Source organism: Dermatophagoides pteronyssinus, unplaced genomic scaffold (assembly GCF_027571235.1).
Source record: "Dermatophagoides pteronyssinus isolate colony J.1.1.1.1 unplaced genomic scaffold, Derpt_VIB-CSIC_2022.12 sq0016, whole genome shotgun sequence".
In the NCBI taxonomy this organism is placed as follows: Eukaryota; Metazoa; Arthropoda; class Arachnida; order Sarcoptiformes; family Pyroglyphidae; genus Dermatophagoides; species Dermatophagoides pteronyssinus.
Genome location: NW_027461540.1, coordinates 215,284 through 241,155, shown reverse-complemented (window position 1 = coordinate 241,155; position 25,872 = coordinate 215,284). Strand labels below are relative to the sequence as shown.

General features: G+C 28.8%; 6 protein-coding genes across 7 annotated transcripts; 3 read left to right on the top strand and 3 right to left on the bottom strand.

The window, feature by feature from the left end:
* Positions 1-125: 125 nt before the first annotated feature.
* Positions 126-3,281, bottom strand: LOC113792719 (protein GPR107). Its single transcript, XM_027342642.2, has 9 exons — positions 2,677-3,281; positions 2,487-2,606; positions 2,366-2,422; positions 2,205-2,308; positions 1,638-2,130; positions 1,235-1,570; positions 984-1,175; positions 493-920; positions 126-417 (listed from the first exon to the last, which is right to left on the bottom strand). Exons 1-9 carry the CDS (start codon positions 2,761-2,763, stop codon positions 303-305), a joined length of 1,932 nt encoding a protein of 643 aa, XP_027198443.2. The 5' UTR covers positions 2,764-3,281; the 3' UTR covers positions 126-302.
* Positions 3,282-6,362: 3,081 nt separating this feature from the next.
* LOC113792720 (caspase-3-like) lies at positions 6,363-7,869 on the bottom strand. Its single transcript, XM_027342643.2, has 4 exons — positions 7,631-7,869; positions 7,400-7,550; positions 6,834-7,343; positions 6,363-6,755 (listed from the first exon to the last, which is right to left on the bottom strand). The coding sequence occupies exons 1-4, from the start codon at positions 7,763-7,765 to the stop codon at positions 6,517-6,519; spliced, it is 1,035 nt and encodes a 344-aa protein (XP_027198444.2). The 5' UTR covers positions 7,766-7,869; the 3' UTR covers positions 6,363-6,516.
* Positions 7,870-8,012: 143 nt separating this feature from the next.
* LOC113792717 (ubiquitin-protein ligase E3B) lies at positions 8,013-12,179 on the top strand. The gene is made up of 5 exons (XM_027342640.2): positions 8,013-8,441; positions 8,511-9,524; positions 9,597-10,488; positions 10,558-10,672; positions 10,738-12,179. The coding sequence occupies exons 1-5, from the start codon at positions 8,319-8,321 to the stop codon at positions 12,083-12,085; spliced, it is 3,492 nt and encodes a 1,163-aa protein (XP_027198441.2). The 5' UTR covers positions 8,013-8,318; the 3' UTR covers positions 12,086-12,179.
* On the bottom strand, positions 12,078-25,854 carry LOC113792722 (uncharacterized). Of its 2 annotated transcripts, XM_075822383.1 has the most exons (4): positions 25,605-25,854; positions 12,984-13,068; positions 12,649-12,925; positions 12,078-12,588 (listed from the first exon to the last, which is right to left on the bottom strand). In XM_075822383.1, the coding sequence occupies exons 1-4, from the start codon at positions 25,782-25,784 to the stop codon at positions 12,177-12,179; spliced, it is 954 nt and encodes a 317-aa protein (XP_075678498.1). In that variant the 5' UTR covers positions 25,785-25,854; the 3' UTR covers positions 12,078-12,176. The 2 variants fall into 2 exon arrangements, with proteins under 2 accessions (XP_075678498.1, XP_027198446.2); XM_027342645.2 differs by lacking the exon at positions 25,605-25,854 and having other exon boundaries at positions 12,984-13,166.
* Positions 13,189-14,721, top strand: LOC113792721 (peroxisome biogenesis factor 10-like). The gene has a single exon (XM_027342644.2). The coding sequence runs from the start codon at positions 13,274-13,276 to the stop codon at positions 14,243-14,245; it is 972 nt and encodes a 323-aa protein (XP_027198445.2). The 5' UTR covers positions 13,189-13,273; the 3' UTR covers positions 14,246-14,721.
* On the top strand, positions 16,666-25,322 carry LOC113792728 (netrin-1-like). Its single transcript, XM_075822371.1, has 15 exons — positions 16,666-17,616; positions 18,249-18,307; positions 18,388-18,817; positions 18,893-19,058; positions 19,213-19,538; positions 19,883-19,901; positions 19,992-20,131; positions 22,890-23,027; positions 23,372-23,422; positions 23,569-23,678; positions 23,778-23,817; positions 23,878-23,955; positions 24,046-24,120; positions 24,314-24,505; positions 24,580-25,322. Exons 1-15 carry the CDS (start codon positions 17,370-17,372, stop codon positions 24,726-24,728), a joined length of 2,220 nt encoding a protein of 739 aa, XP_075678486.1. The 5' UTR covers positions 16,666-17,369; the 3' UTR covers positions 24,729-25,322.
* Positions 25,855-25,872: the final 18 nt, after the last annotated feature.

Here is a 25,872-nt window from a genome sequence, read left to right as displayed (position 1 = left end):
CGTACCGAATGGATGGTACATTCGAAATTCGTTCGAATTCGAAAAAAGTGTTCGAATTTGAATCGAAATTTTGGATTTTAAAACTGATAAAAAAATTTGAAAACTTTATTTGAAAAATTTTAAAATCAAAGTTTTTAAAATAGATTTTTATTCGTATGATAATAATAATGATGACTTTAAAAAAAAAATATTTATAATCAAAAAAATAATGGCAAAATTGATTTGAATAGGTTGATTGTGATTATCAAGGATCATTGTGTTTCAAACAACAAACAGAAGCAACAAAATTATTATTTATCATATCAATCATAATCATATGTATTAGAATTTGTATTTAATAAATTTTTTAAATCACCCGATTCAAGATCACGATTACGTTTTTTTGCCTCGCTAAACGTATTTGGTTGAATGAATAAACTAATTTTTTTTTGAACGCAAAAAAAAGGTAAAATTAAAAAACAAAATTCAAAATAAATGAAAAAAAATACATACACTTCTTCATCCATTTCAATATCATCCTGTAATAATTGATAATATGGATTTGTTGTTATTGGTTGAAAATGATAACCAGTCAGCAGGAAAAATATTAATGTTGCTAAATGTTGAAATAATTGTGACAACCATTCCAAATTAAATGGTACAGTTATTTTGACCAGATAGACAATAATCCGTGTAAAATATATATAAAATACAATCATTACATAGAAAAAACGAAATAATTGTAATTTTTTTAGATTTATAGCTGCTTTTCCATCAGTTGCTGATGCTTCATGCAAATGTCTTATTGACCAAATAACTGGAAACAGTATTGCACCACAACAAATCATATCAACAAGTATGAATATTTCACGCCAAACTGTATGTATTAGGGCACCTTCTTCACTTTCTTCAGTAATTATATCGGCAATATTCGCTATTACCTGTTGATGACATGAATCATGTTAAAAATAAGGAAAAGATTAGTAAATCAAAATTACAATTACCTGTAATGGAATGACAACCATAAAAATTTTTTTATCCTTATCATTAAGAATATGTTTGATGAATGCCCAACCGGTACCAATCAAAACAATAGTTATAAATAATAATGCACCTTTTAGAAAATGTGTTATATAATATAAAACGGCCCATGTTTCAACTTGTGATCCTTCTTTTGCAATAAAATGATAATTGATCTACAAATCATCAACGAAATGTAAAATGAGAAAAAATGTCAAAAATCAATCAAACTTACACTGTGAAAAAGCAACGACAATGCTTTAACAAAAACCAATACACCCATTAAATAATGAATTTTAAATGTTTCTTCCCAACGTGAACGTATCGATACAAACCATATTGTACCCATTATAAAAAATATAATGGATAATGCAAAATATAATTGTGGTAATGGTATTTCACCAGCCGATAAATAATTATCTAAATTATTTTCAATAATTTTTATATCCAAATCAATTGATGTATCATATTGATTATTTATATCTTGCAAAGATTTTGGATAATTAAGGCAATTATGAAAGTGTAATGAATATAAACCTTCATATTTTGGATCAGCAATAAAAACTTTGAACTGGAAAAAAATGAAGAAAAGATATTAATGAATCGAGCGAACAAAAAAATGAAATCAACTTTTTTACCTTGAAATTAAATTCTAAACTACCATCATGAACATTACCTAAACGTTTCATTTCGAATGAATTGGTTAAACATTGATATGGATTCGATGTTGTCGCCGTTATTGATGGTTGTTGTTGATCAACAGCCGCCAACGAATCAAAATTATCAATTTTCGAAAATTCATTCGATGATGATTCTTGAAGATTTTTTTTCGATTCAATTTCATGCGGTAATGGTTGTTGTTGTTGCGGTGGTACATTTTTATCATCATTCTTGTCCACCAACGGAATAATGGGAGCAGAATTTTCACTATTATCGACAACTTTGGGAATTTTTGTATCATCGGACGGCATTATCTTTTCAATTTTCGGTTGTTGAACATTTTCAGTCAACTGCTTGGATTTGTCATCAGCATTATTTACATTGGCCGAATCAATCGAACGTTTTGCAATCAAATGTTCGGATGAAAATATACTCAATTTATTGAGATCGGAATTACATTGTAGCAGGACACTGTGAAAATTCAAAAATCAAAACAAAATCAAAACAAAATCAAAAATCAATCAATCAAATCGATAATCAATTACCTATTATTTTTAATATCAAATTTCATCATAATAACACCTATGTCGTTTTGAAAATAATCCATATCTTGATTAAGCGTACAGCTTAATTGACTATATTGGCCATCCTGTGTTTGGATTTCATGAAAATCAAATTTCAAGGAAAAAATTAAGGGAAAACTTACAATATAAGGTGATATATTATTACTCATGGTACGTGTTAATGAAAAACCAAATTTTTCCTTTTTTGAAAAAAATGATAAAATTCAAAATTTGAAAAGGTTAAATCAAAGATTCATTTCATACCGAAATAGCCGTTTCATCCAAATCATTTGGATGATAACGAAAACTATTAATAGTAACTTCCAATTGGCCACCTGTATAATAACCAAATGTTGATATTGGAAAATATCTTCGTATATCATTCTAGGAAGATTTAAAAAATCAAAAGTGATTTTATCACCATGATTTGGTTCGATTTCAAAAAAAAACTTACATGTAATTTTAAATGATGTATACGGCAATTATTTAATTGACAAATAAAGATTAAAATAAAAAATTTAATTACAAATAATCGATACATTATTGATTGATTAGTGATTGTTATCGATCACTGACTGATCGATTGGTGGAAAAATAAATTTTTGTTCGAATTTGCCGTTGATTGTTGTTGTTGTTGAGGGAGAAAAACGAAATATAAATCCAATGTTAGAACAAACAACATTTACATGATTCGAATGATGATGATGATGATGAGCAAGAATTACAAATAGGAATTACATTTTAACAATCTCATTCACATCGATTTTCAAAAGATATTCAACAAAACGAACGATAATGACGATGGTGTTTTTTTTTCAATTCATTTTCAATGAAAACCAAAAAACGCCGACTAAACACACGTTCGAAATTAAGTTTTGAAAATCTTTATTTTAATTAAATCAATTTTTTTTTGTGTATGGAGGAAAACGAAAAACAAACAGAATTTATCAAATGAATTTTGTTTCGTTGGCAGAATTTGAAACGAAAAAAAACAATTTTTCGAAACAAAAAAATTTTCAATACACGAAGTCGATTCGATTCGATCGAACGAAAAAGAAAGAAAAAACTCATCACATTTTTTTTTTTTGTGGAATAATAATTTATAGGAAAAAAGTACTTCGCAAAAAAATGTATAACCATCAACGTATAAATAAATCAATATTTTATTTTTGAAAATATTTTGAAAATTTCCAAAATCAAAATCAAAATTAATTAATTTGTGTAAGAATCCAATCATAATATGGTTTAATAGCAGTATAAACCATTGGATCTGGTGTTTGCAAACCAAATGATAAAACGCCCAATGGTATTGGTATTCGTTGACGATTCACGTACACTCAGAAAAATCGACCCCCTTTTTTGGGGCAAAAATTAAGCTCCGCCTTTTTTGGCCGACGTTTACTTTTTTGAGCGCATGTTCGCATTTATTCCCGTAAACTTTCTTTATTCTTGAAATTGTAAATTTCTTGAATATTTTCTTTCCATAACCATAAACCATATTCAATAAAAATAATAACAAACTAATGAGAATAAGAAAAAAGATGTTTATTTATTGTTATAAAAAAATAAATTTTTCGTTATGGATTAAGTGCAAACAATCAAGTATTTTGAATTTATCAATTTTGATTAAAAAAAAGATTTTAGGTAGATTTTTCCATATATTCGTATGTAGATCTTTCATAGCTAATGTTTGATTGTTGCACTCAATGTATTTAATTCTGATTCTTGTTAATTTAAAATTCACGATATTTAATTCAGTCCGTAAAATCATATATTTACAATAGATCATCCAATAGATGTTCGAGGTTTCACATTCTCTCATTTCACAAGTTCTTCTTCGTCTTACATGGGCGAATCTGGGTAGATAATAATAATAGTACTGGAGACATTTCGCCAATGGCACTTGTGTCATAATGACAGATTCAAGAAAATAAGATAATACAATCTAAAATCAAAATTACAAAAAGAATCGGTAAGAAAAATTAAGACTTAGGAAAATTGAACTTTCCTGGACAAATGCATCTTGGAAAATTTCGAAACCAATTCAGAAGTTGATTTGCTCATCAATTTGCTCGACTTGTGACCGTTATATGGCGAAACTTTGATTCAAATTTTGTCCTTATGTAATGATAAACATTCTTGTTTAATTCGTAATGATAAAGTAAAAAAAGATGTTTATTTCGGATTCTCGATTCGAGATTGAAATTTTTCGGCAATATCGAAACATTTTCGAACTCGAAGTTAATGTTTCGTTTTTTTGCAATGTTCGATTTTCTTTTCGGAAAGATTACAGTCGTTCTTCGCATAACACGGTATTTGTACAACAGTGGAACGAATTAACCGTGTTCCAAGAGAAACGACTGTATGGAACTAAGTCAACCGCCACGTGCATTTGTGTCTTTCGTCACATTAATTTTTTCGTCGTCATTTCACAACGAAGTTCGGCTATTCGACTAAGTTTTTAATGGAAATAATTAACGAATTTGGTGATTCAAAGTTGATTTATTGTTGCAAAAATGGAACGAATTTTGATCCGGATATCTTAAAGACAACCGAGATACTCAATGATTGAAACATTCTGAATGTAATGTAATGAAAAAAAAACATTGAACATCATTGTGCTAAATGTTCCTAAATGAATGCCTGTTCATGAAACAGTTTGTTTCAAATTTTTCAAACAAAACCTAAAATTGTCACCGAATCAAGAATCAAATTTAAGTGGCGTCTTTTTCGATTGGTGAACCACAGAATGTATTTGAAATTTCTGAATTTTTCAAGTCATAATCGATCATTATTCTAAGGATATTGTTATTGAATTCAAAGTCGTGTGTCATTGTTAACAAGATATATGGGTTCACCAACAGAACTTCAAGTGAAATTGTGGAAACGTTTATGGAAATATTTAAATGGACCAAATTCAATAATTTTGAATTACTCATTTAGATTAAGACCTTACTATCATAACATAATGAAATTCACAATGGACTTAACGCTTTTGCGAACTGGAAAAAAACGAAAAGAATTGAATTCAAATTTATTTATTTATTGTTTTTGCTTAAACCAATTTCTTATTTTTTGTTTTAATAAAACAATTTATTTTTCTTTTATTTCAATTACTGATGAATTACTGGTGAATTTTTGAATTGATATTTTAAAAGAAATTTGCTAACAACAAAAAAATACTCATAGAAAAAGTTTCCGGGAACAAGTTGAAAACCAAGTTGAAAATTGGAGCGAAATTCAAATTCATTAAAATAATGCCGTTCAAATAATAGGTTACTGTGCATAGAAAGTTAGGAGAAATTTTTTCTTATTTAGGCTCCGCCTTTTTTGGCCGATGTTTACTTTTCCCCTAACTTATACTGTACATCGGACAGACGTACAATTTTTCTGAGTGTAGACTAATGGTCCACCAGCTAAATTCGAATGAAATCGAATCGGATCTTTTGCCTGATAACATAAACTATTATCCGGTAAATTTACATTTAATTTATGATAAATTTGTTTACATTGATCATTTGGGATTTCTTTACCATTCATCAAGTATGTAAACATTAATTTTAATCTTGTCATTAGGATTGTATCGTATAATTGTTCAACAGTCATTTGATCATCCCATTCATAACGAAAATCCTGATCTTTACGAACATTTGCAAGATTTTTTAAATGTAATAAACCAATATTATTTACCATTGTACGTGAATCATATGATGGATGAACAATTACCTTATCGATATCGATCGATGTTAATCGTACAAATGATATATTACGATATGAGCCAATGATAGCTTTGGCTGGTTTTAAATCCGATGATTGTTGTTGTTGTTGTTGTCGATTATTCGAATCATTCGAATCAATTTTTGATGCACAAGTTGCAGCTGTCATTATCCATTGATGATTCAGCAATGAACCAGTACAAAATGGTTCCTGAACAAAACTTTTATTTTGATTTTCCAATGAACGAAATTTCAACGCAATCATAAATGGAAAATCAATTGAATCAGCGAGCCATATTTTTCTTGTTTGTTGTTGTTGTTGTTGACTTTCGAAAAGATTTTCGAATAAAATAATCAAGAAGATTGCGATGATTTTGGCCATCATCATGTCGAGTTTTGGTGATAATCAAACACAAAAATCGAATGAATTTCAAGATCAAAGGTTTTTTTGACAAAATTAATTTAAATTTTAAATTAAGGTGCGTGTCTGAACAAGTATCTCTTGGGTAACATTGATTTGGGAAGGAAAAGAATTACATGGTTGTCTTGTTTGTCAAAAAAAGTTTTGAAAAAAAAAATTAAATTTTTTCTTTTGGTGAAATACGAAAATAAACAGCTTTATCAACACCTCTTTTCGATATTTCAATCGCTTGTCGTCGTTCAATTTGATTCGAATTATCCGTAACTTTTTCATTTAATAAATCGGTTGCTTTTTCAATAATTTTATCCAAATTTGATTCTTTATATTCTTGTAATGATTTCACTAAACAATCAACAAAAAATGTTCCTTGTTCTTCATCACGTACCGATAGACAATCTTTGAATTCGATTAAGAAATGAAGAAAAAATTCATTTTTAAAATCAAAAAACTTTTCCAAAAACAAAACAAACTCACATTTAAGCGTTGAATAGACGACAATCATATCTTTGATTGTACCACCACCACCATCGATTGATTCTTGTTGTTCAAAATTTCGTTCTTTTAAATCTTCATCATCATCGTCGTCATCATTCGATGTTGTTGTCGTTTTACGACAACAATTAAAAATAATAATTTTTGGTTTATTTTTCAATTGTGGACATTTTTCATGACTAAAATTATATTCAATTTTATCATAATTTAAACGTTTTTCATCCACCGTGATGATTTGTTTTGAATCACCATGTGACATGATTATTAGGAGGAAAATATCATAATCATTTAGAGTTTTATCATCATTCAAGTCGGACATCAGGGTTAACATTTTAGATCGAGTAAGATTCGAACGTTCAACAACATGAAAATTTAAACATTCGAAAATTTGGGAAAGTTTTCGAACATCTTTTTCCGATCCAATACGATTATCACTTTTTTCAAAATTTTGATTATTTATTATTAAACAATAACCAGGTCGTTGATTTGAATCTATGGAAATGGAATTAGTGTTTGGTTTTTTTGAAAAAAATGATCAATGGACTCACAATGGCTTTTATACCAATCATCCAAACGATTATTTGAGAATAAATCTTTAAAAATTTTTGATAATTTTTCATATGATGATGGTGATGAACGTTTGGTTATATCGATTAATAAATTTTTTTTCAAAATTTTCGTATCCAATTCTTTGTTATTCTATATTTGTTTGGTTAGGAAAAAAAATTATTGAAAACATTGAGTTTTTTTGCAACGGGGAAAATTATTTCAAAACAAACTTTCATATGTTCGACGTAGGTTTTTGGGAAAATTTTTTCCCGTTCAAAACGTTGCCAAAATTCTTCAGTTAGCTTAAGATTATCGGCCAATTCATCTAGATTTGTTAGAATATATCGTGCTTTTCTTTCGTCCATTTTTTCCTCTCCTCAAAAATAAAACGTATTTAAAAATCACAGAAAAAGGATTTCAAACAAAAAATCAACAGATTTTAATGGCCAAAAAATGGCATCTATTTAAGCTTATAGGTAATGATCATGTCGAAATAGTCTTGGATTATTATTGACAATAATAATGGAACACCAAATATCGATTGTATCGAAATCGAATTCTCTAATTTTTGTTTTTGTTTTGTTTTCGATGAAATTTTTTTTTCTTTATTTGTTTTCTGGAGCAAAACAAATGATTTTGGCAATCAAACAAACAAAAACAAAATTGATTGATTGATTGATTGAGAAAATATCATCAGCATTGTGTATTTATTTACAAAATTGTAAATATAGTTTTGCCAAAAGTTTTTATCTTCGATTTTAAATAATGATGATTAAAAAATTGATGTTATCATCATTGATTTTGCATTCGTCGTCGTTGTGTTGAACAAAAATCGTCATCCTCAATGATGCCAAAAATTGATTGATTTTTGTATTTTGTTTGAAACGGATTAAAAAAATTCACCGAAAAACGAGAAAAATGTTCGAATCAAGCAGCTCAAAAAAATCGGCAGATCGTGATAAATTTTTGGAAGCAACACGACAAGCACGTGAAGAACGTGAACGTGATCGCCGATTGAATGGTGCAGCCACCCAGATTCAGGTAAAGAAAAAACTGAAATTTTCTTTTTTTTTTTGAATGAAATTTTGAAATTCTTCTTCCTAATGACAGGCTGCATTTCGTTCATATCATTATCGTCAACAGTTTATTCAAAATGTTTATCAAGAATTGGATGAAATGTTGAAAACAAATAACGACGATAGTCAAGATAATCAAGGCAATGATGATCAATCCACAACAACAACAAACAAAAGATCAAAAATCAAATCAATAGAATTGTTTTATATTCTGAAAAAATTACTTTTCGTTATTCGAAGAAGAAGAACAAATCAATCATCATCATCATGGAAAAAATCGAGTGAAAATCCAGTCAATATTTTGGATCGAAATTTTCATTATTTCGAAACAATTTGTAAACAAACATTTTTAACATCATTATTTTCAAATGATCCTGATTATTCATATATTGGTATAATGATTCGATATCCGGATCTGATTCCGGATTGGAAACAACAAATAATTTATATTTCAACAACAGCATGTTCATTTCTTCGACAATTACGTCCCGAACAACCAAATCATCAAACATCGATTAATATTTTTCTAAATATTTTAGTTTCATTTACATCAACTTCATCATGGTTATTATTACGACAAAATGATGATAAATATCGGCAATTAGGTGAACAAATTTGTCAACAATTGATCGAAGAATTGATGAAATCAAATAATCTTTATGAATGTTTGAATGATTTATTGATGCGTGGTTTAACACGAACGAAACCTTCGTTGAAAAAACTTTCCCTTACAGCTATAATAACCATATCGATTCGGCCATTACAAACAAATTCCTATTCAGATGATTATTTGAAAAAATTTCTTTTGTATATATTTTCATTACCTGCCTTAATTTATCATTTGAATATGTTGGCACCTGAAGCTATTCAACTATTATATCGTGAACCAATTCTAAAACGTTCAATAGAATTATTAATGATTGAAGAACAATCACGGGAAATATTCGGGAAACTTGAAGGAAATTATACACTGTGTTTATTAGCTAATCATATTAATTTGGCTTTTATTTCATTCAAATCTATTCAATCATTTATGTTTGAATTTGTGGTAAGCTTTTGTTGTTGATGATTTTCAATTTAAAAGAGTTAACATTTTTCTTTCTATTTCAAACATATATAGTGTATAATAAAAAAAATGCTGGATAGTTGTCAGAAATATGTACTAAGTAAACAATCAACAACAACACATTGGCATCCAGTTTTAGGGTGGTTTTCACAAAATGTTGATCAAAAATTACATGAATCAATGATTTATGTTAAAAATCAATTACAATATCTGTGGAATCCACAAATGATTGAAATAATATTTGGATCATTATTTAAACTTGTTACACCGACAACAACAACAACAACGATTCAACAAAAAAATTGTGATGAAAATAAATTAGTCATTTCATCGTTGATAACGAATAATAATAATGGTGGTTCATTATCAAATGATTCATCTTTGACAACTTCTTCTTCGACGATATTATCACCAACAACAACAACAACAACCGCCGTATCATGGCGTAAAGGTTTTATTGGTCGAGCGCTAGAACGTGCCGCAACATCATTGGTTGCTGTTCGTTCAAATTCATCCAGTTCAGGTTTTGCATCATATAATTGGTCGCCAACATATCGTCTGGGAACACCTGAAACAACTCTAGTTGCACTTTATTGTTCATTATATGTTTCAGCATTAAATACATTAAGTCAAATGAAACATGATATTCTTGCTGGTTTATCATATAAAGAATTAATTTTACCACATTTATGGCGATTTATAACTATGATTGGACCAAATAATCCTTGTCGGGCATTTCTCGATTATCTTAGTTTACATTCAAAAAGTTGTGCACCTGAATTTCAAATTCTGATAATTTTTTGTGAATGTTCAACACATTTAATTACAATATTGGATGATATTGAATTATATGAAAATCAAAAACCATTCAGAATTGATGATTTGATTTTAATATCATATTTTTTAAATAATTTTGTATTCAAAATTCTTTGGCATAATCTTATTGGTAAGTTTTGTTTTTTGAATTTTTCAAATTCTAATTTTTTCACTCTTTTCTCCCTTGTCATCAAAAAAGATATTCAAAACATGTCATCAAATACGCTGCTGAATGCAACTCATTCACTATTGATGTTATTATATAAACGTGATTGTCGTCGACCATTTACACCGCCAGATCATTGGCTTATCAAGTTTGTTCTTTCTTTTTTGACACAAAATCTTTAATCTTGAAATCTCCTTTTACCTTTTTATTTAGAGAACTACGTGTTTCATCATTTATGAAGGATTTGGAACACGGAAAGAAATCAGCACAAGCTATTCTGCAAAAAATCCCGCATATAATTCCACATAAAGAACGTGTAGTTTTGTTTCGAAAATACATTGCAAATGATAAACAAATGTTACAAATGTATCCATCAACATTGATTATTAATTCACCATTAATAACAATTCATCGTTCAAGAATTGTTGAAGATGGTTATCAACAATTGAATTCTGTTCCTAGTCAAGCATTAAAAGGTATTATTCGTGTACGTTTTATTAATGAACAAGGATTAGACGAGGCTGGTATTGATCAACATGGTGTGTTTAAAGAATTTCTCGAGGATACAATTAAACATGTTTTCGACCCAGGATTGAATTTATTTCGTATCACAAGTGAACAACGTCTTTATCCATCACCAACATCATATATACATGAAAATCATTTATCATTGTTTGAATTTGTTGGTAAAATGTTGGGTAAAGCTGTTTATGAAGGTATTGTGGTGGATGTACCGTTTGCATCGTTTTTTCTAAGTCAAGTTCTTGGTCAACAACAAAGTGCCCTTTATTCATCGATTGATGAATTACCATCATTAGATCCAGAACTGTATAAAAGTTTAACATATCTTAAACATTATGATGATGGTGATATATCACAATTGGATTTAACTTTTTCGGTTGATGAAGATTGTATGGGTGAAATTGTTACACACGAACTATTACATGGTGGTAAAGCTATACCGGTTACAAAAGAAACTCGAATTAGTTATATTCATTTAATGGCACATTTTCGTATGCATACACAAATTCATGAACAAACAGCAGCATTCATTCGAGGATTTCGTTCAATTATCAATCCTGATTGGCTTTCAATGTTTTCAACACCAGAATTTCAACGAATAATTTCTGGTGATAATACACCAATCGATCTAGAAGATTTACGTAAACATACCAAATATTTTGGTGGTTTCCACCCGAATCATCGTGTTATTTGTTGGTTATGGGATATTTTGCAAAATGATTTTTCCCCGGATGAACATCGATTATTTTTAAAATTTGTAACATCATGTTCAAAACCACCATTGTTAGGATTTGCACATTTAGAACCACCATTTTCAATCAGATGTGTTGAAGTTAGTGATGATCAAGATACTGGTGATACATTAGGTTCAGTTTTACGTGGATTTTTTTCCATCGGTCGTAAAGATCCTGTTAATAGATTACCAACAAGTTCAACTTGTTTTAATCTATTAAAATTACCAAATTATCAACGAAAAAATACTCTAAAAGATAAACTACGTTATGCAATCAATTCGAATACTGGTTTTGAACTTTCTTGAAATTCATTTTTATTTATTTATTTTCACAGAAAAAAAATTGCACCCAAAGGGTTATATAAAATGAAATAAAAAACAAACACTTTTTTTCGCATTATTTTTTCAATTGAAGTGTTGATGATGATTTGTTATTGTCGTTGTCGGATGTCTTACTAATAGCAATATCATTAACCGAACCAACAATCAAAAAGAAAAGTATCAATGCTGCAAAAATAATAAATTGACTATCACTTTTCATAACATTTGATCGCATTTTTTCATCACGATTATTATTGCGCAAATTTTCATCCTTACGAATATAATATTCTTCATATTTTTGTTTCAAAGTTTCATCTAAACTTTCATAAAATGCTTGTTCTTCGGCCATTTGTTGACGAAAATCTTTTCGACCAGTATTATTTGGGCCACCATAAGTGGATGAATTACGATATGCTTTGTCAAATTCTTTTTGTTTCATTCGTCGATAAATATTTCTTGTATAGATGGTGTAATTATCAAAATCGTGGCTGTAATTGAAAAAAACAGTTTTTGATGATAATGATAAGTTTTTCCTACACTATACTTACTTTCGAGAAGATGACGTTGTTGGATTATTATGTATAGGATTTCTGGATAAATAACCACGACTTATATCATAATCATTACGACTTGTTTCATTTGATAATGTTTCATATGCTGAATTGATTTGTTGAAATTTTATATCCGATCCAGGTTCTTTATTCAAATCTGGATGATATTTTTTTGATTTTTCATAATAAGCATTTTTAATTTCCGATGCTGATGCATTTGGTTTGACACCAAGTACATCATAATTACATTGTTGTTGATGTTTTCGATTGGAAACTGGATTTGGAAGAAAATTATTTTCAAATTACAAAAAAAAATTATCATCAAAACATACCATTTCGGGCCAAACCAAACCGGGTTTTTATTGTCCATAATAATAATTTTTGATGCTTAAATGTTTGAAAATTCATAAACAAAACCTTAAATTTTTTGAAAAATTCATTAAGAAAAATATCTTGATAATTTTGAAGTTTTTTTTTCGAGAAAAAAACATGTGAAAAAAACGGTTAAAAGGACAAAAATAAATAATACGATTGCGACATCTAGTGAGAGATTTTTTCGAATGAAACAAGTGTTTTTTGTTTTGGATGTTTTCAACAAGATTTTCATTTTTTCCGAAAAAAAATGACTCAAAATCAAAATAATGATAGTAAATTGAAACAATTTCAACCAAATATTACGCAAATAATACGTAGTGAGCATAAAGATAATGTTTACATTAAATCCATATTACAATCGGAATCGAATTCAATTTGTAAACAATTTCTTCCAACACGTCAATGGATTCAATACCAATCATATATTGATGATATTACCAAATTTATTTATTATCTGTTGACAACAGTATCCGGTAGACAAACATTAGGTGAAGAATATGGTCATATAATTTGTATTGATCATCGATATCGATCGATACCATCGATTTGGAAACGTTTATCCTTAGCTGCTTTATATTCATTCCCGAAAAGATTGTTGAATTTTGCAACAAAAATAATGATTAAAAATGATGATGATAATGATGATGATGACAGTAGAATGATGATTGAAGAAAATCTTCAATTCCTGATCGAATCAATTGGCAATATTAATTTGGCAATATTTTTCATACAAAATCGATATCCAGATTTTTTAAAACGTTGTTTATCGATTGGTTATCTTTCCACCACAGCAACTTCAAAATCATCACCAACAACCGATTCAAATCAATTATCATTGAAAATATTATCCATTTTGACCATAATCCCGGTGATATTATCATTTTATTCAAAATTTATTCGAACCATTTTGATTAATCGAAGAAAAAAACATTCGAACAACAAGAAACATTCGATCAATACTATCGATAAACAATCGATTAATGAAACAAAAGTAATGGACGATAATCGAACACAACGGAAATGTCCATTATGTTTTCAATCATTATATCAACAACAACGAAATCCAACATTATTATTTTGTGGTCATATTTTTTGTTGGAATTGTCTTTCAGATTGGCTAATGATGATTCGAACATCATCCGAACGTAAAGATGAATGTCCTTTATGTAAAATGAAAATTTTTGATACAAAACAATTTGTTTTGTTACATAATTTATGATCATAATCATCATCATCATATTTTTCAACCCTTTAAACACCACCACCAAAAAAATCCATCAGTCCATCAATCATCAAGTAAATTTTGAAGAAAAAACAACAAAAGCAAAACGAACATCCACCACCAATCAAAAAAAAAAAAAAAAGTGAAGAGTTTCATCACCTGACCTTGTCAAGATTAGTGGCTTGAGAGTTATTCGAATGAAATATTGTGGCTGGATGGCATGCAGGATAAAATCTTTGGCTTGTTAACCAAAAAAAATCCGTTGATCAAAACGATTATGAGATGATTGCAATATGCATATGTTTTTTCAATCATTTTTTCAACAACAACATTACTCTCTCGGCCAATGATTTATGATGGAAATTTATTTATTTTATTTTTGTTGTTTTGTTATCGTTGATTAATTTGATGATTTATTTTTCTAATTTTTTTACTCGAAAAAAGGAAAAAAAAATACAAGTTTCGAAATCTTTCTTTCAAGGCTATTTTCACACAAACAGACATTCGAATATTCGAATCAGTGAAACCAAAACAGCCAGAAAAATTGAAATAAATTTTTTCAAAAAAGTTTTTTTGCCTGTCCAAAATGATTAATTTGATCAGACAGAAAAAAACTGATGAAAACGAAGAAGAAATTCAATTTCCTTTCATCACCATCCCCACCATTTCATCTCTTTAATTTGTCATCATCATCATCCCTGTATATGCAAGACGATTTGTCATGTGACAATTCTTGTTCGATTAACAGAATCCCGATAATCATTCAATAAATTGACCAAAAAAACATATTGATAATGATCAATCGCATCACTCCAGACATATGTTAATCCACTTGGAGAAGCAAAAATTAAAGATTTTTTTAAAAATGGTAATTAATCGATGTTTTGTTTTTGTTTTTTTTTGAAGTTGTTTTTCCAGTTTTTCAAATGATCAAAAACGAAAACTATTTTTGTTTTTTTTTTTTTTGCTTCATCTGATCGGTCGATCAATTTGCTTGGTTGTCAAAAAGAATGTCTTGAATGAATAATAATGATGGTCATTATGAATTCTTCTTTTTAGTTATCAATAATATAAATTGAGTTTTTTTCTCACACACTAAACTTGATTGATCCAAATCCAATCGATATTTCCACATGATTTGAAAAAATATTTGCATATCATTATTGTTCGTTTTTTGTCGTTTGGTTGGGTTTAATTCCTTTAATTCTCTCTAAAAATTCTGTGTGTTATGTAATTCTGTGTTTGATGTAATGCTACTTGGTTGGTAGATTTTTCGTTTCAAATGTTTGAATGTTTATATCCAAATGATGATGATGATCAAACACAGTGACCGCCAAAAACAAAACAACCAAAATGACAATCAATGATGCAAACAAAATAGCATCATTCTTTCTTCCCCCCCGCTTTCCATCAAAATAAATAAATTATAAATTGGCATTTATAAGTGTATAGGATGTTTACCAAAAAAAAAAAAAAAAAAAAAGAGAAACATTATCCTTATAAACATTCTGTTTAGACAAATGTCTAAACAGAAAAAAAAATTCTTACAAACAAACACAGCAGAGACAAGAAAGACAAATTGGATTCATTTTACAAGAAAAATTCATTTCAGAAGAATTGGACAACAAAAATAAATTACAATCAAGAAAAAAATTGATGCAGCAATTGGCTTTCTCGATTGTTTGGTTGGTTGTTAGTGTAATAAATTTAATTTGATTAAATTAAATTAAAGAAATTATACAATTTCAAATTGGCAAAAAAAAAATCAAAATAACAAACAAATATTCAAAGTCAAGGCAATATCAATATGTGTTATCAATCAAGCAAAGAGGATAAGCAACAAAAGCAAAAAATGAAAAAAAGATGTAATCCAGAAAAACAAACAAACAACGACAAAAAATGTCATTTTTTGAAAAAAATGTTGAAACATATTTTCAGAAGAAATGTTTATCTGATTATGAAATGATAATCATTTCTGGAAATCTTCAAAGATGAAAAAGAAAAAGTCAAGTTAAGAATAAATGTTGCTTCTTCTCTGCTTTCGATCAAGTCATCAATGGCCAAAAAAAAATGAAAAATATTTTTTTTTTCTTTTTTGGGCAAATTTTTCATCACACAAAATTCATCATCATCATCAGTGATGTCTACCCTACTACTATAGTACACACACGATATTAAGCTGAAAAGAAGAATAATATCCTTTTCGATCAAATACACCATCACATCATTTTTACACATTTTATTCAGCCTGCTGTGTTTAGTTTAGTTAAGTTAGTAAGCACGAAAAACCAAAAAAAAGCTGTTTTCACCATTCATTCATTCATTTTCTTCTTTCCAAAATATGCGTGGATCGTTTCAATCAGAAAAGCCAGCTTGCTGGCTCTGTTCATCTCCCTTCCCTCTATTCTGTTCATTTCCTTGCCTATCGACGACCAAGACCAACCTAAAATCCATTTCAAGTCCTGAATGAATGAATGAATGAAGCGCGTAGCTTTTGATCAGAACAGATCAAGTAGCGGGATAGATTTTTTCATTCATTTTCATTTCACACTTCTATCGGTGCGCACACACACACGGTGGAATATTCAAAAAAAACAAAAAACTTGAAACTTTGTGTATTCTTTTTTTCAGTTTTTTACCCGAAAAAAGTCAGTCGATTTTTCAGTTTCATTTTTTAAAAATTCTTGATTTTGTTGGCGCGCGAAAAAAAGGTGTCCATTTAAATGTTCAAAATATTTGATTATGTTTTCATCGTTTGCTTGACCAATCGAAATTTTCCTCATCAATTCTCATTTTTGAGTGTTTGTTTTCGTTCATTTGGAATATTCTTTTGATGCTTTGTGAAACAGCCAATTAAAGTGCGAAAACCAAATGACTCACCACCACCACCATCATCATATGGGGATTAAACAAGATTATATTTATATTAACCAAAAGCTTCACACAACAATTGGATTGGTCTGAAGTGATTCACCAGTGTGTGTGTTTGTGTGTGGATTCTCTCAATTCGTTTTTCTGGTTCCAAGTGTTTCATATGTGTTTACTGTTGAATTTTGCAAACCAAAAAAATTTTCACTGAAATCAATCATGTGACATGTGATTTTCCTCGTAAAATAATGAAATGATGATGATGATGATTAAAAGGAAAAAGATGCGAATAAAAAATTCATCATCAACGACGATGACACCATGTCAAACAACAACAATGTTAATCAATACGAAAATAATGTTGGTGATATTGTTGATGATCAACAATATTATTGTTGATCATCAATGTTTATCATTACCGAAAAAATCACAATATTTTTCCTCCTCCTCATCATTGTTACAAAATTCAATATTAACCGATCCTTGTTATGATGATTCAGGTATGGGATTTTATTTCAAAATTTTTGTTTTTTTCCGAAATCCAATGATGCGAACCCAAATTAACCCAAATGTATCATCATTATGAACATCATTTTTCCATTTGTTATCGGGAACATATTTTTTTTTTTGTTTGCAGGAAATTAGGGAGAGAGAAAGAGAGTGTTGAAAATCCAATCAATATTCATATAATGATGATGATTAGTGTAAATTAGTGTAACACCACCATTATCATTATCATTAAAACAGCTTTTTCTCTGGTTACTTGTTAACCAGAGAAAAACTCATCAAGCAATTAATGTTGATCATCATAATGTGTAATTCTAATCGATAAAAAAAAAGTAGCAAAGATTTTTTCACTTTTGAAAAAATTTTTATCGATGAAAAAAAATTGATTTTTACATTGAAAATTTCCCAAAAAAAACACTAATGATGATTTTCCGTCAGAAATGAAAGAAAAATTCTGACAGTTTTTTTTCTTCGATTATGCTGATAATTTCCCTAATGAAGAATTTCATTTTTTTCCTTCTTGCATTTTTTCTACCAAACTAAGAAATTAATCATTTTTCGCTTCTGACACTTTTTTTTCAAAAAATTTTCAATTTTTTTCCACTTTTTTCAACCAAAACCAAAGGAAATCCCAAGAGATGTATACCGGATTTTGTAAATGCTGCATTCGGTAAACAAGTAGAGGTAATTAACCAAAATCTAATTACCCAAACAAACGAACGTAAAACATTCAAAAAATATTCACATTTCCCAATTGCACACAGGTATCAAGTGAATGTGGCCAAACACCAACACGACATTGTTTTATGCGTTTGAATCAAGATAATGATGATCAAGATCAAGGTGGAAATAGCCAAAATCAACAACAAGAACATAATTGTCAATTATGTGATCAAAATGATTATCGTTATAGTCATCCATCCAAATATTTAACTGATTTAAATAATCCACATAATTTAACATGTTGGATATCGGAAACATTCGATGATCCACAACAAAATGTTACAGCTATATTAAGATTAGGTAAAAAATATGAATTAACATATATTAGTTTACAATTTTGCGATATGAAACCTGATTCAATGGCAATATTAAAAAGTATGGATTATGGTGAAACATGGCACCCGTTTCAATATTATTCTAGTCAATGTCGTAAGGTATATGGTAGACAAAATCGTGCTGCAATTACCAAAGGTTTGTTTGGTTTTTGAATTGATTGATTTTTTGATCGATTTTTAATCCGGGAAATCAATCGGTTAAAATATGTAGCCAACGAACAGGAACCATTATGTGCTGATTCAAATACCGAACCAATTCAAGGATCAAGGGTAGCATTTTCAACATTGGAAGGTCGTCCATCAGCATATGATTTTGATAATAGTCCAGTATTACAAGATTGGGTTACAGCAACCGATATTAAAATTGTTTTCAATAGGTATGTGGATATGGATAGTGATGGTCGAATGTATCGATAGTCGATAGTGTTCGAATTCGAATGTTTTCGATTTCGAATGTTTTTTTTTCTCAAACGTCCATCACTCAAAATTTGATTAATTTTTTTCGTGTTTTTTCAATTTGAAAAAAAACAGACTAAGTACAATGGATTCTTCGGCTGCCGCAGCATCAAAAACTTTGGTTCAAAATGATCAACCACCAACCCATAAAATTAAACAATTTCGTTCAAACAGCAACGATGATGATGATGAAGATGAAGATGATACGGATGATTTGGATGAAGATGAAGATGATGATTTAGATGGTGTTGATGATAATAATAAAAATAAAACAAAAACAATGAAAACAAATCCGGTTAACGATGATGGTAGTAGTGGTAATGATAATGGCTTCAACAATAATCGATTAGATAGTATATTTTATGCTGTATCCGATTTGGCTGTTGGTGGTCGTTGTAAATGTAAGTTACACTATTATATAATCATAATAAAGTAACGATAATCACGATGATGATCATCATCATCATATTTGAACGATCATTCAGTAACGATCCCAATAGTAATCATCTATAGTAATAGTGATTTCATTGTTTTTATAGTTTTTTTTTGCATCCAAGAATTTGTTTCAGTTTTAGTTCAGTCCAAAAGTAAAAAAAAATGAAAAATTCATGACATGAGTTATAATTAATTCATTAAAAATACACCTGTGTTGGTGTGCATGTTTTTTTTATTTGTCAGTTTCTTTGTTTCAATTATGTAACTTTATTATTTTTTCATTTTTTTCCCATCTTGCCAATCTTATCAGGTAATGGTCATGCTTCAAGGTAAGATTTTTTAAAGTTGTTTTATTGATTGATTTTGATTGAAATTTCAATATTTTTTTCGATTGACTTTATATCGATTGATTATTGAAGATGTATTGAAGATAATGATGGTCAATTGATTTGCGATTGTAAACATAATACGGCTGGACGAGATTGTGAAAAATGTAAACAATTTTATTTTGATCAACCATGGGCAAGAGCTACAGCACATGAAGCATTAGAATGTCAACGTAAGTTTACTTTTTAAAACCTTAACCTTAACTTAGTTTAAAAGTCTTAAATATTTTATCATTTTACCATGATAATAATACTCACTTGACCTATAATTTTCATAAATTTTTTTCAACAACCAAGAATTTCTTGATAAGAAATCAGTTTTTTTCCGTATAGAAGAAGTGAAATTAGCTTGATTTTTATTATTTATCATTATGATTATGATGATGATATTTTTGACCCTGGTCGACAATAATAAATTGAATTGAAAAACGACCACTTGAATGATTTTACCTGTGTAAGAGTGTGTGTGACATTGGTCACTGATCGCGACCACCTTGAAGGTGTTTGATGATGAATTAAACTTTTTTTTCTTCTTCAATTTCTACAATTTGCATTTTCGTTCGTTCGTTCGTTGGTTGAAGCCAAGCGGTCTATCATAATTTTTTTTGTTTGTTTGTGTTTGATTTTCCCCTTGGCTTAAAATCATTTTTCAGGTCATTTTTGATTTTCTTTCGAAGGTTTGCAGGTGGACAGGTGTGTGTGCATATTGTACCGAACACATGTCAAATGTTGTCGGAATCTTTTTCTTCTTCATTTTTTTTCAGTTTGAATTTAAGATTTAGATTTTTTCTTTCTTTTTCTTTTTGAATTGTTTACTTATTTCATTTGATTTTTTTTTCAAAACTTTATTTCAGTTCGTCTTCGTCTTATTTTTTATTTGTGGCAAGAGTTAAACACCGAAATTCAAAATTCAAATTGTCAATAATGCACAATGACCGAATGAAAATATACCGCCAAAGTTTTATTTTGAGGTGATTTCTTTCTTCATCGTTTTTTTTATCCTGTGAAACACGTTTTTATAGGATTCTTCTTCAGTTAGTCTTTTCGTTTGTGTGCGATGATTAGTCATTAGTGTTTTGTCAGCTTTTTTTCTAGAGAATATTCTTGTTGCTGTTGTCAGTAGAGATTTTTCATTGTTAAATTAAAAAAAAAAGAAAGAAGAAGAAAATTCATGAAGAATGATGATGATGATAATGGTGATATATTTTTCTTAATCGATCCCATGAGAGAGAAAAAAAAATGAAAAATCATCATTCGAATCGCTTCGTTCTCTTCATTCGTTAAATGAAAGAATCCTAAATGTCTGGTGCGTGTTTGGGTAATTTTTATCTATATTTTTACATGATACGTTTCCTCTCATTCTCTCTCTTCGCAAGAATAATGGAAGCAAAAATTGAAAACGTCTTTTTCATAAATGAGTATTGGGAATAATCAAGGAAAAGAATATGATCAGAAAGTGAAAATTTTTTTTTCCATTTTGCACTTTACATTTCATAAGTGTAATATTTTTTTTTTTGTTGTCGGGATTACAATTCTGTTCGTCTGACAAGGATTCTTGTTATTTTTCTTTTGTTTTTTTTCACACACACATTTAATGAAACTGGATAATAAAAAAAAGGTAAAGATTCTTTCTTTCTTCTCAAGGGGAATATCTGTTTTTTTAAAAAAAAGAAAATCAAAGAATCATAGATGGATGATAGATGGCTAAAACTACTTAACAGAAAATTTCTTCTTGTTCGTTTTTTTTCAGAATCCCGAAAATCCATTTTTTTGCCTGTAAATGTTGTTGTTGTCAAAACAATTACAACAACAACAACGATGATGATGATAGACCAATGTTTTTAAAAAAAAAAATACATAATGTTTTTTAAACATTAACTGAAAAACAACAACAACAACAACATTAAAGAATTTCTTTTTTTTCGCAAAAACAGAATTCTGGCTGCCAAAAAAAAAAATAATTAATGTTGTTTCATGTGAGAATCACGACTGAATCTTTGGAATTTTTTTTTCTAGTTTCGTTTTCGTTTCGTTATTCATACAAAGTTCATTGAATCTTTCAAATTTTTTCTTTCGTTGGTGGGTAATTTGTATTAATAATTGATGAAAAGAAAACCCAAAGAAAAAGCCAATAAAGATGAAAAAGAGAGAATTTTTTAGTATGTTAAGAATGTTTATAGAATCTTTCTGTGTTTCACATTCTTTCGATTCAACTAATCATTCCATTCAATGGAACAAATTATAATGATGATGATGATGATCGACGGAGAAAAAAGTTAAAATGAGCTTCGCTGAAAAAAAAATCTACTTAATTTAATAGATTTTTTTTCGTTTGGTTCAGAACGGAATGTTGACTGACGACAACAACAACGACGTCGGTATTTTGATATCGGGTATTTGTTGTTGTTGTTGTTTGAAAAAAGTAATTTTCGGAAATTTTCTTCCATTCCTGGATTCTCACTGTGTTTTTTTTTGTTGATTATATGGATTGGAATGAAATCACGTAATTCGATTTTTGAAAAAAATGAACAAAATTTTTTCAAACAAAAATTTTTGCAAATAGAAAATTTCACCCATTCCATTCAGTCATAAAGTTTATTGAACAAAAAAAAAAACAAAATTCTTTGAAACTGAAAGTGTTGAAACTAAAATAAAATAAAATAAATCAAAATCTTTCAAGCGAAAACAATGTTAATATTTTTTTTTAGCAGTTAAATTTCCAAAGAAGAATTCGTATAGAATTCCATTTACACAGAATTTCTTTTGCTCAAACCAAAAATTCTTGCGATTTTTTTTCTAATCATGTTAATCAATCATTAAAAACGTGCATCTTTCGAAGGAAAGAAGAAAATTCTTATTTTAATAACATTGATGTTACCTTTAATATTTTTTAAAAATATCATTATCATTTTATTATTATTTTTTTTGTAGCTTGTAACTGTAATCATCATGCCAGAAAATGTCGTTTCAATATGGAACTTTATAAATTATCTGGACGTAAAAGTGGTGGTGTTTGTTTAAATTGTCGCCATAATACAGCTGGTCGTCATTGCCATTATTGTAAAGAAGGTATGTTACACACACACATTTCATTGACATACGTTCTATGTTTTTATCAACGATTTTGGATCACTTTTTTTTCCTTCGCTCTGATGATTTATTTTCATTTTTTTCGTTGTCAGATCTCTCTATTTCATTCGGTTTTTGTTTCTCCCGTTCCATTAGTTCCATATTTGATCCAACAAAAAAAAAAAATATCGTTGTTGATTTTTTTTCTCTATTGTTTGACACACCAATAAACACATTGCCATTCTGTCATTGTGTGTATGATCTTTGTTGATCGCTTTCTTTCTTTTGTTGTTGTTTTCAATATGTTAATCAATTTTGATTTTCGTTTCGTTCATTACCTTTAGGCTATTATCGTGATTCCAGTAAACCAATATCACATCGTAAAGCATGTCGAGGTAAGTTAGTCAATGTCTTTTTATTTATTCAATAAAATTCTTTCTTTTTTTCGCTTTTCGATCCCAAAATGAATCATATCCGTTTTGTTTTTTGTTTTCTGCTCGGACTATTTTCACACAAAAATGACACATTGATATGTGTATAGCATGTGATTGTCATCCGGTTGGATCATCTGGTCGTACCTGTAATATAACTAGTGGTCAATGTCAATGTAAACCTGGTGTTACCGGTTTAACTTGTAATCGTTGTGCTAAAGTAAGTTTAATAATAAAATTTTAAATTTTCAAAATTGAAAAATTTATCAATTTTTTTTCACTCCCACGCAACCATCAACAAAAAAACATCAACAATCAGGGATATCAACAATCACGATCACCAATTCAACCATGCATAAGTAAGTTTGAATGATGAATTTCCTTTTTCAAATTTATCATCGTTTTCGTTTTCATTGCAGAAATTCCACAAAATAATGAAATAAATTTCATATCAAGTGAAACAACCAGTCAAGAAGATGAACAAGAATCAACATCATGTAAGTTTTTCAAAAAAATCAAACTTTTAAAATCGGATTTTTGTTCAATCATGTTTTTTCACCGTTTTTTTTTTTTAAAAATGAAAATAGCCGAAAACGGTTGTTTTGAATGTCGATTATCAACCAAACGTATTAATATGCTAAAATATTGTAGCAAAGATTTTGGTAAGTAAAAAAAAAGTAAAAAATATTTTTATTTTCCCGAGCTTTGTGTCCGAGCATATGTGTCCAGTGTTTGCTTTGTCCGTTTTTGTTCGGGAACGTTTCAGGATTATTTAATCTCTGTCAAATGTTTGTTTGTGACAAATTTGATTTTCGATTTTTTTTCTGTTTGATTTTGATCTCAATATATCCACAGCTATCCAGGCAAATGTTATATCACGTGAAACATTTGGTAATGATTGGATAAGATTTACAATACAAATTGGCCATATGTTTAAACATGGAAATTTAAGATTAAAAAAACCATTGGATTATTTATGGATACCAATGTCAGATTTTCAATGTAAATGTCCAAAATTAAAAATTAAACATACATATTTAATACTTGGTAAGTGTTCCAAAACGTTTTTCCCCAAAATAAAATCATCATCTGACCTAATCATTTCGACTTTAATTATATAGGTACATATCAAAAAGAAACATTACAAAATTATCGTTTGATTGCTGATCGTAATAGTATTGTTATCGATTGGGGTGATGAATGGCATGAACGTATTCGTCGTTTTCAAAAACGACAGCTTAAAGGCAAATGTAAAATGGAACTTGAATGATTGAATTGCTGGATGACTGGATGAATCTGAATTCATAATGATGTCAACTTTTTGGATAATAATCATCAAATGTGAACCATTTTTTTTTTGTTGTAATTTCCATCAAAAAAAAATCAAACACAAATGGACCTGCTACCGCCATCTACCGCGATGGATCGAACACAAACAACCTTTTTCATTCCTTTTGAATTTTGAATTTTCTCATTTTTCCAACAAAAAGCATCATCATCGTTTAGTTAAGACCATTATCATCATCATCATCATCATCAAAAAAAATCATCCTTAATCACAAATAATCTTTTTCCAAAGTTTTCCTAATCAACCAAGCCAAAACTAAAAAAAAAATATTACACACGATACAATCAAATCAAATGTATCTTTGACATTTTCTGATCATATCATCTAATCAATCATTATCTTTATTGAATTTCATTTAATTTTAGTGCCATAAAACTTTTACTTTTTTTTCGTTTTTTCTTTTTTTTTGGATTTATATTTGTATAGAAGATTCGAATTTGAGAATCAAATTAATCAGATCAATCAAACAAAAAATTGATAAAATAAAAAAACTAAACTAAAATGGATTTAAAAGAAAATGAGTAAATTTCTTTCAAATTTTATAACCGGAAATTTTTTTCACTCCTTCTGTTTCTACTTACATTTTGGTTTTTCAAAGAGAAAATATGGATTGCTTCAAAACAAAAAAAAACCTCAATGTTGTCGATGATGATTCATTCATTGATTCTTTTTTTTGATATTTAGGAAGGAAAAAAGTAAAGAGAAAAAAGCAAGGTGATTACGAAACTTGATCAGTTAATTTTTTTCTCTCTTTTTTCAATGTCAAAAACAAAAAAAAACCGTGGAATGTTTACTTACATACACGGAGATAGAGATTATCAATGAATGAATGTATGGAATGTATTTCATTGATGAATGAAGATTAGAAGAAGGAAGGTTGTTGTATGTGTGTGTGGTTGTCTGGTCGTTGTCGCCATCGTTTTGTTCAAGGTGGTGGTCTCTTTTCGCGGTGCAAACATATAGAAACAACATTATCATACCTGAAATGCAATGATGCAATCAAATAGACAAGTTTCTTTTTTTGGTTGATTATCCAGTAAAACATAAAACCAATAAAACACTTTGA

Coding starts and splice junctions, on each gene's coding strand:
- LOC113792719 (XM_027342642.2), bottom strand. CDS start 2,763: ATGTATCGATTATTTGTAATTAAATTTTTTATTTTAATCTTTATTTGT. Junction 2,309..2,365: donor ATAATATATCACCTTATATT/GTAAGTTTTCCC, acceptor ATCCAAACACAG/GATGGCCAATATAGTCAATT. Junction 2,131..2,204: donor TTTGATATTAAAAATAATAG/GTAATTGATTAT, acceptor GAATTTTCACAG/TGTCCTGCTACAATGTAATT.
- LOC113792720 (XM_027342643.2), bottom strand. CDS start 7,765: ATGGACGAAAGAAAAGCACGATATATTCTAACAAATCTAGATGAATTG. Junction 7,551..7,630: donor CCTACGTCGAACATATGAAA/GTTTGTTTTGAA, acceptor AAACAAATATAG/AATAACAAAGAATTGGATAC. Junction 7,344..7,399: donor TGATTGGTATAAAAGCCATT/GTGAGTCCATTG, acceptor CCATTTCCATAG/ATTCAAATCAACGACCTGGT.
- LOC113792717 (XM_027342640.2), top strand. CDS start 8,319: ATGTTCGAATCAAGCAGCTCAAAAAAATCGGCAGATCGTGATAAATTT. Junction 8,442..8,510: donor GTGCAGCCACCCAGATTCAG/GTAAAGAAAAAA, acceptor TCCTAATGACAG/GCTGCATTTCGTTCATATCA. Junction 9,525..9,596: donor CATTTATGTTTGAATTTGTG/GTAAGCTTTTGT, acceptor AAACATATATAG/TGTATAATAAAAAAAATGCT.
- LOC113792721 (XM_027342644.2), top strand. CDS start 13,274: ATGACTCAAAATCAAAATAATGATAGTAAATTGAAACAATTTCAACCA.
- LOC113792728 (XM_075822371.1), top strand. CDS start 17,370: ATGATGATGATGATGATTAAAAGGAAAAAGATGCGAATAAAAAATTCA. Junction 19,059..19,212: donor ATTAAAATTGTTTTCAATAG/GTATGTGGATAT, acceptor GAAAAAAAACAG/ACTAAGTACAATGGATTCTT. Junction 23,956..24,045: donor TGAACAAGAATCAACATCAT/GTAAGTTTTTCA, acceptor AAATGAAAATAG/CCGAAAACGGTTGTTTTGAA.
- LOC113792722 (XM_075822383.1), bottom strand. CDS start 25,784: ATGATAATGTTGTTTCTATATGTTTGCACCGCGAAAAGAGACCACCAC. Junction 12,926..12,983: donor GTTTGGTTTGGCCCGAAATG/GTATGTTTTGAT, acceptor TTCCAAATCCAG/TTTCCAATCGAAAACATCAA. Junction 12,589..12,648: donor ACAACGTCATCTTCTCGAAA/GTAAGTATAGTG, acceptor TTTCAATTACAG/CCACGATTTTGATAATTACA.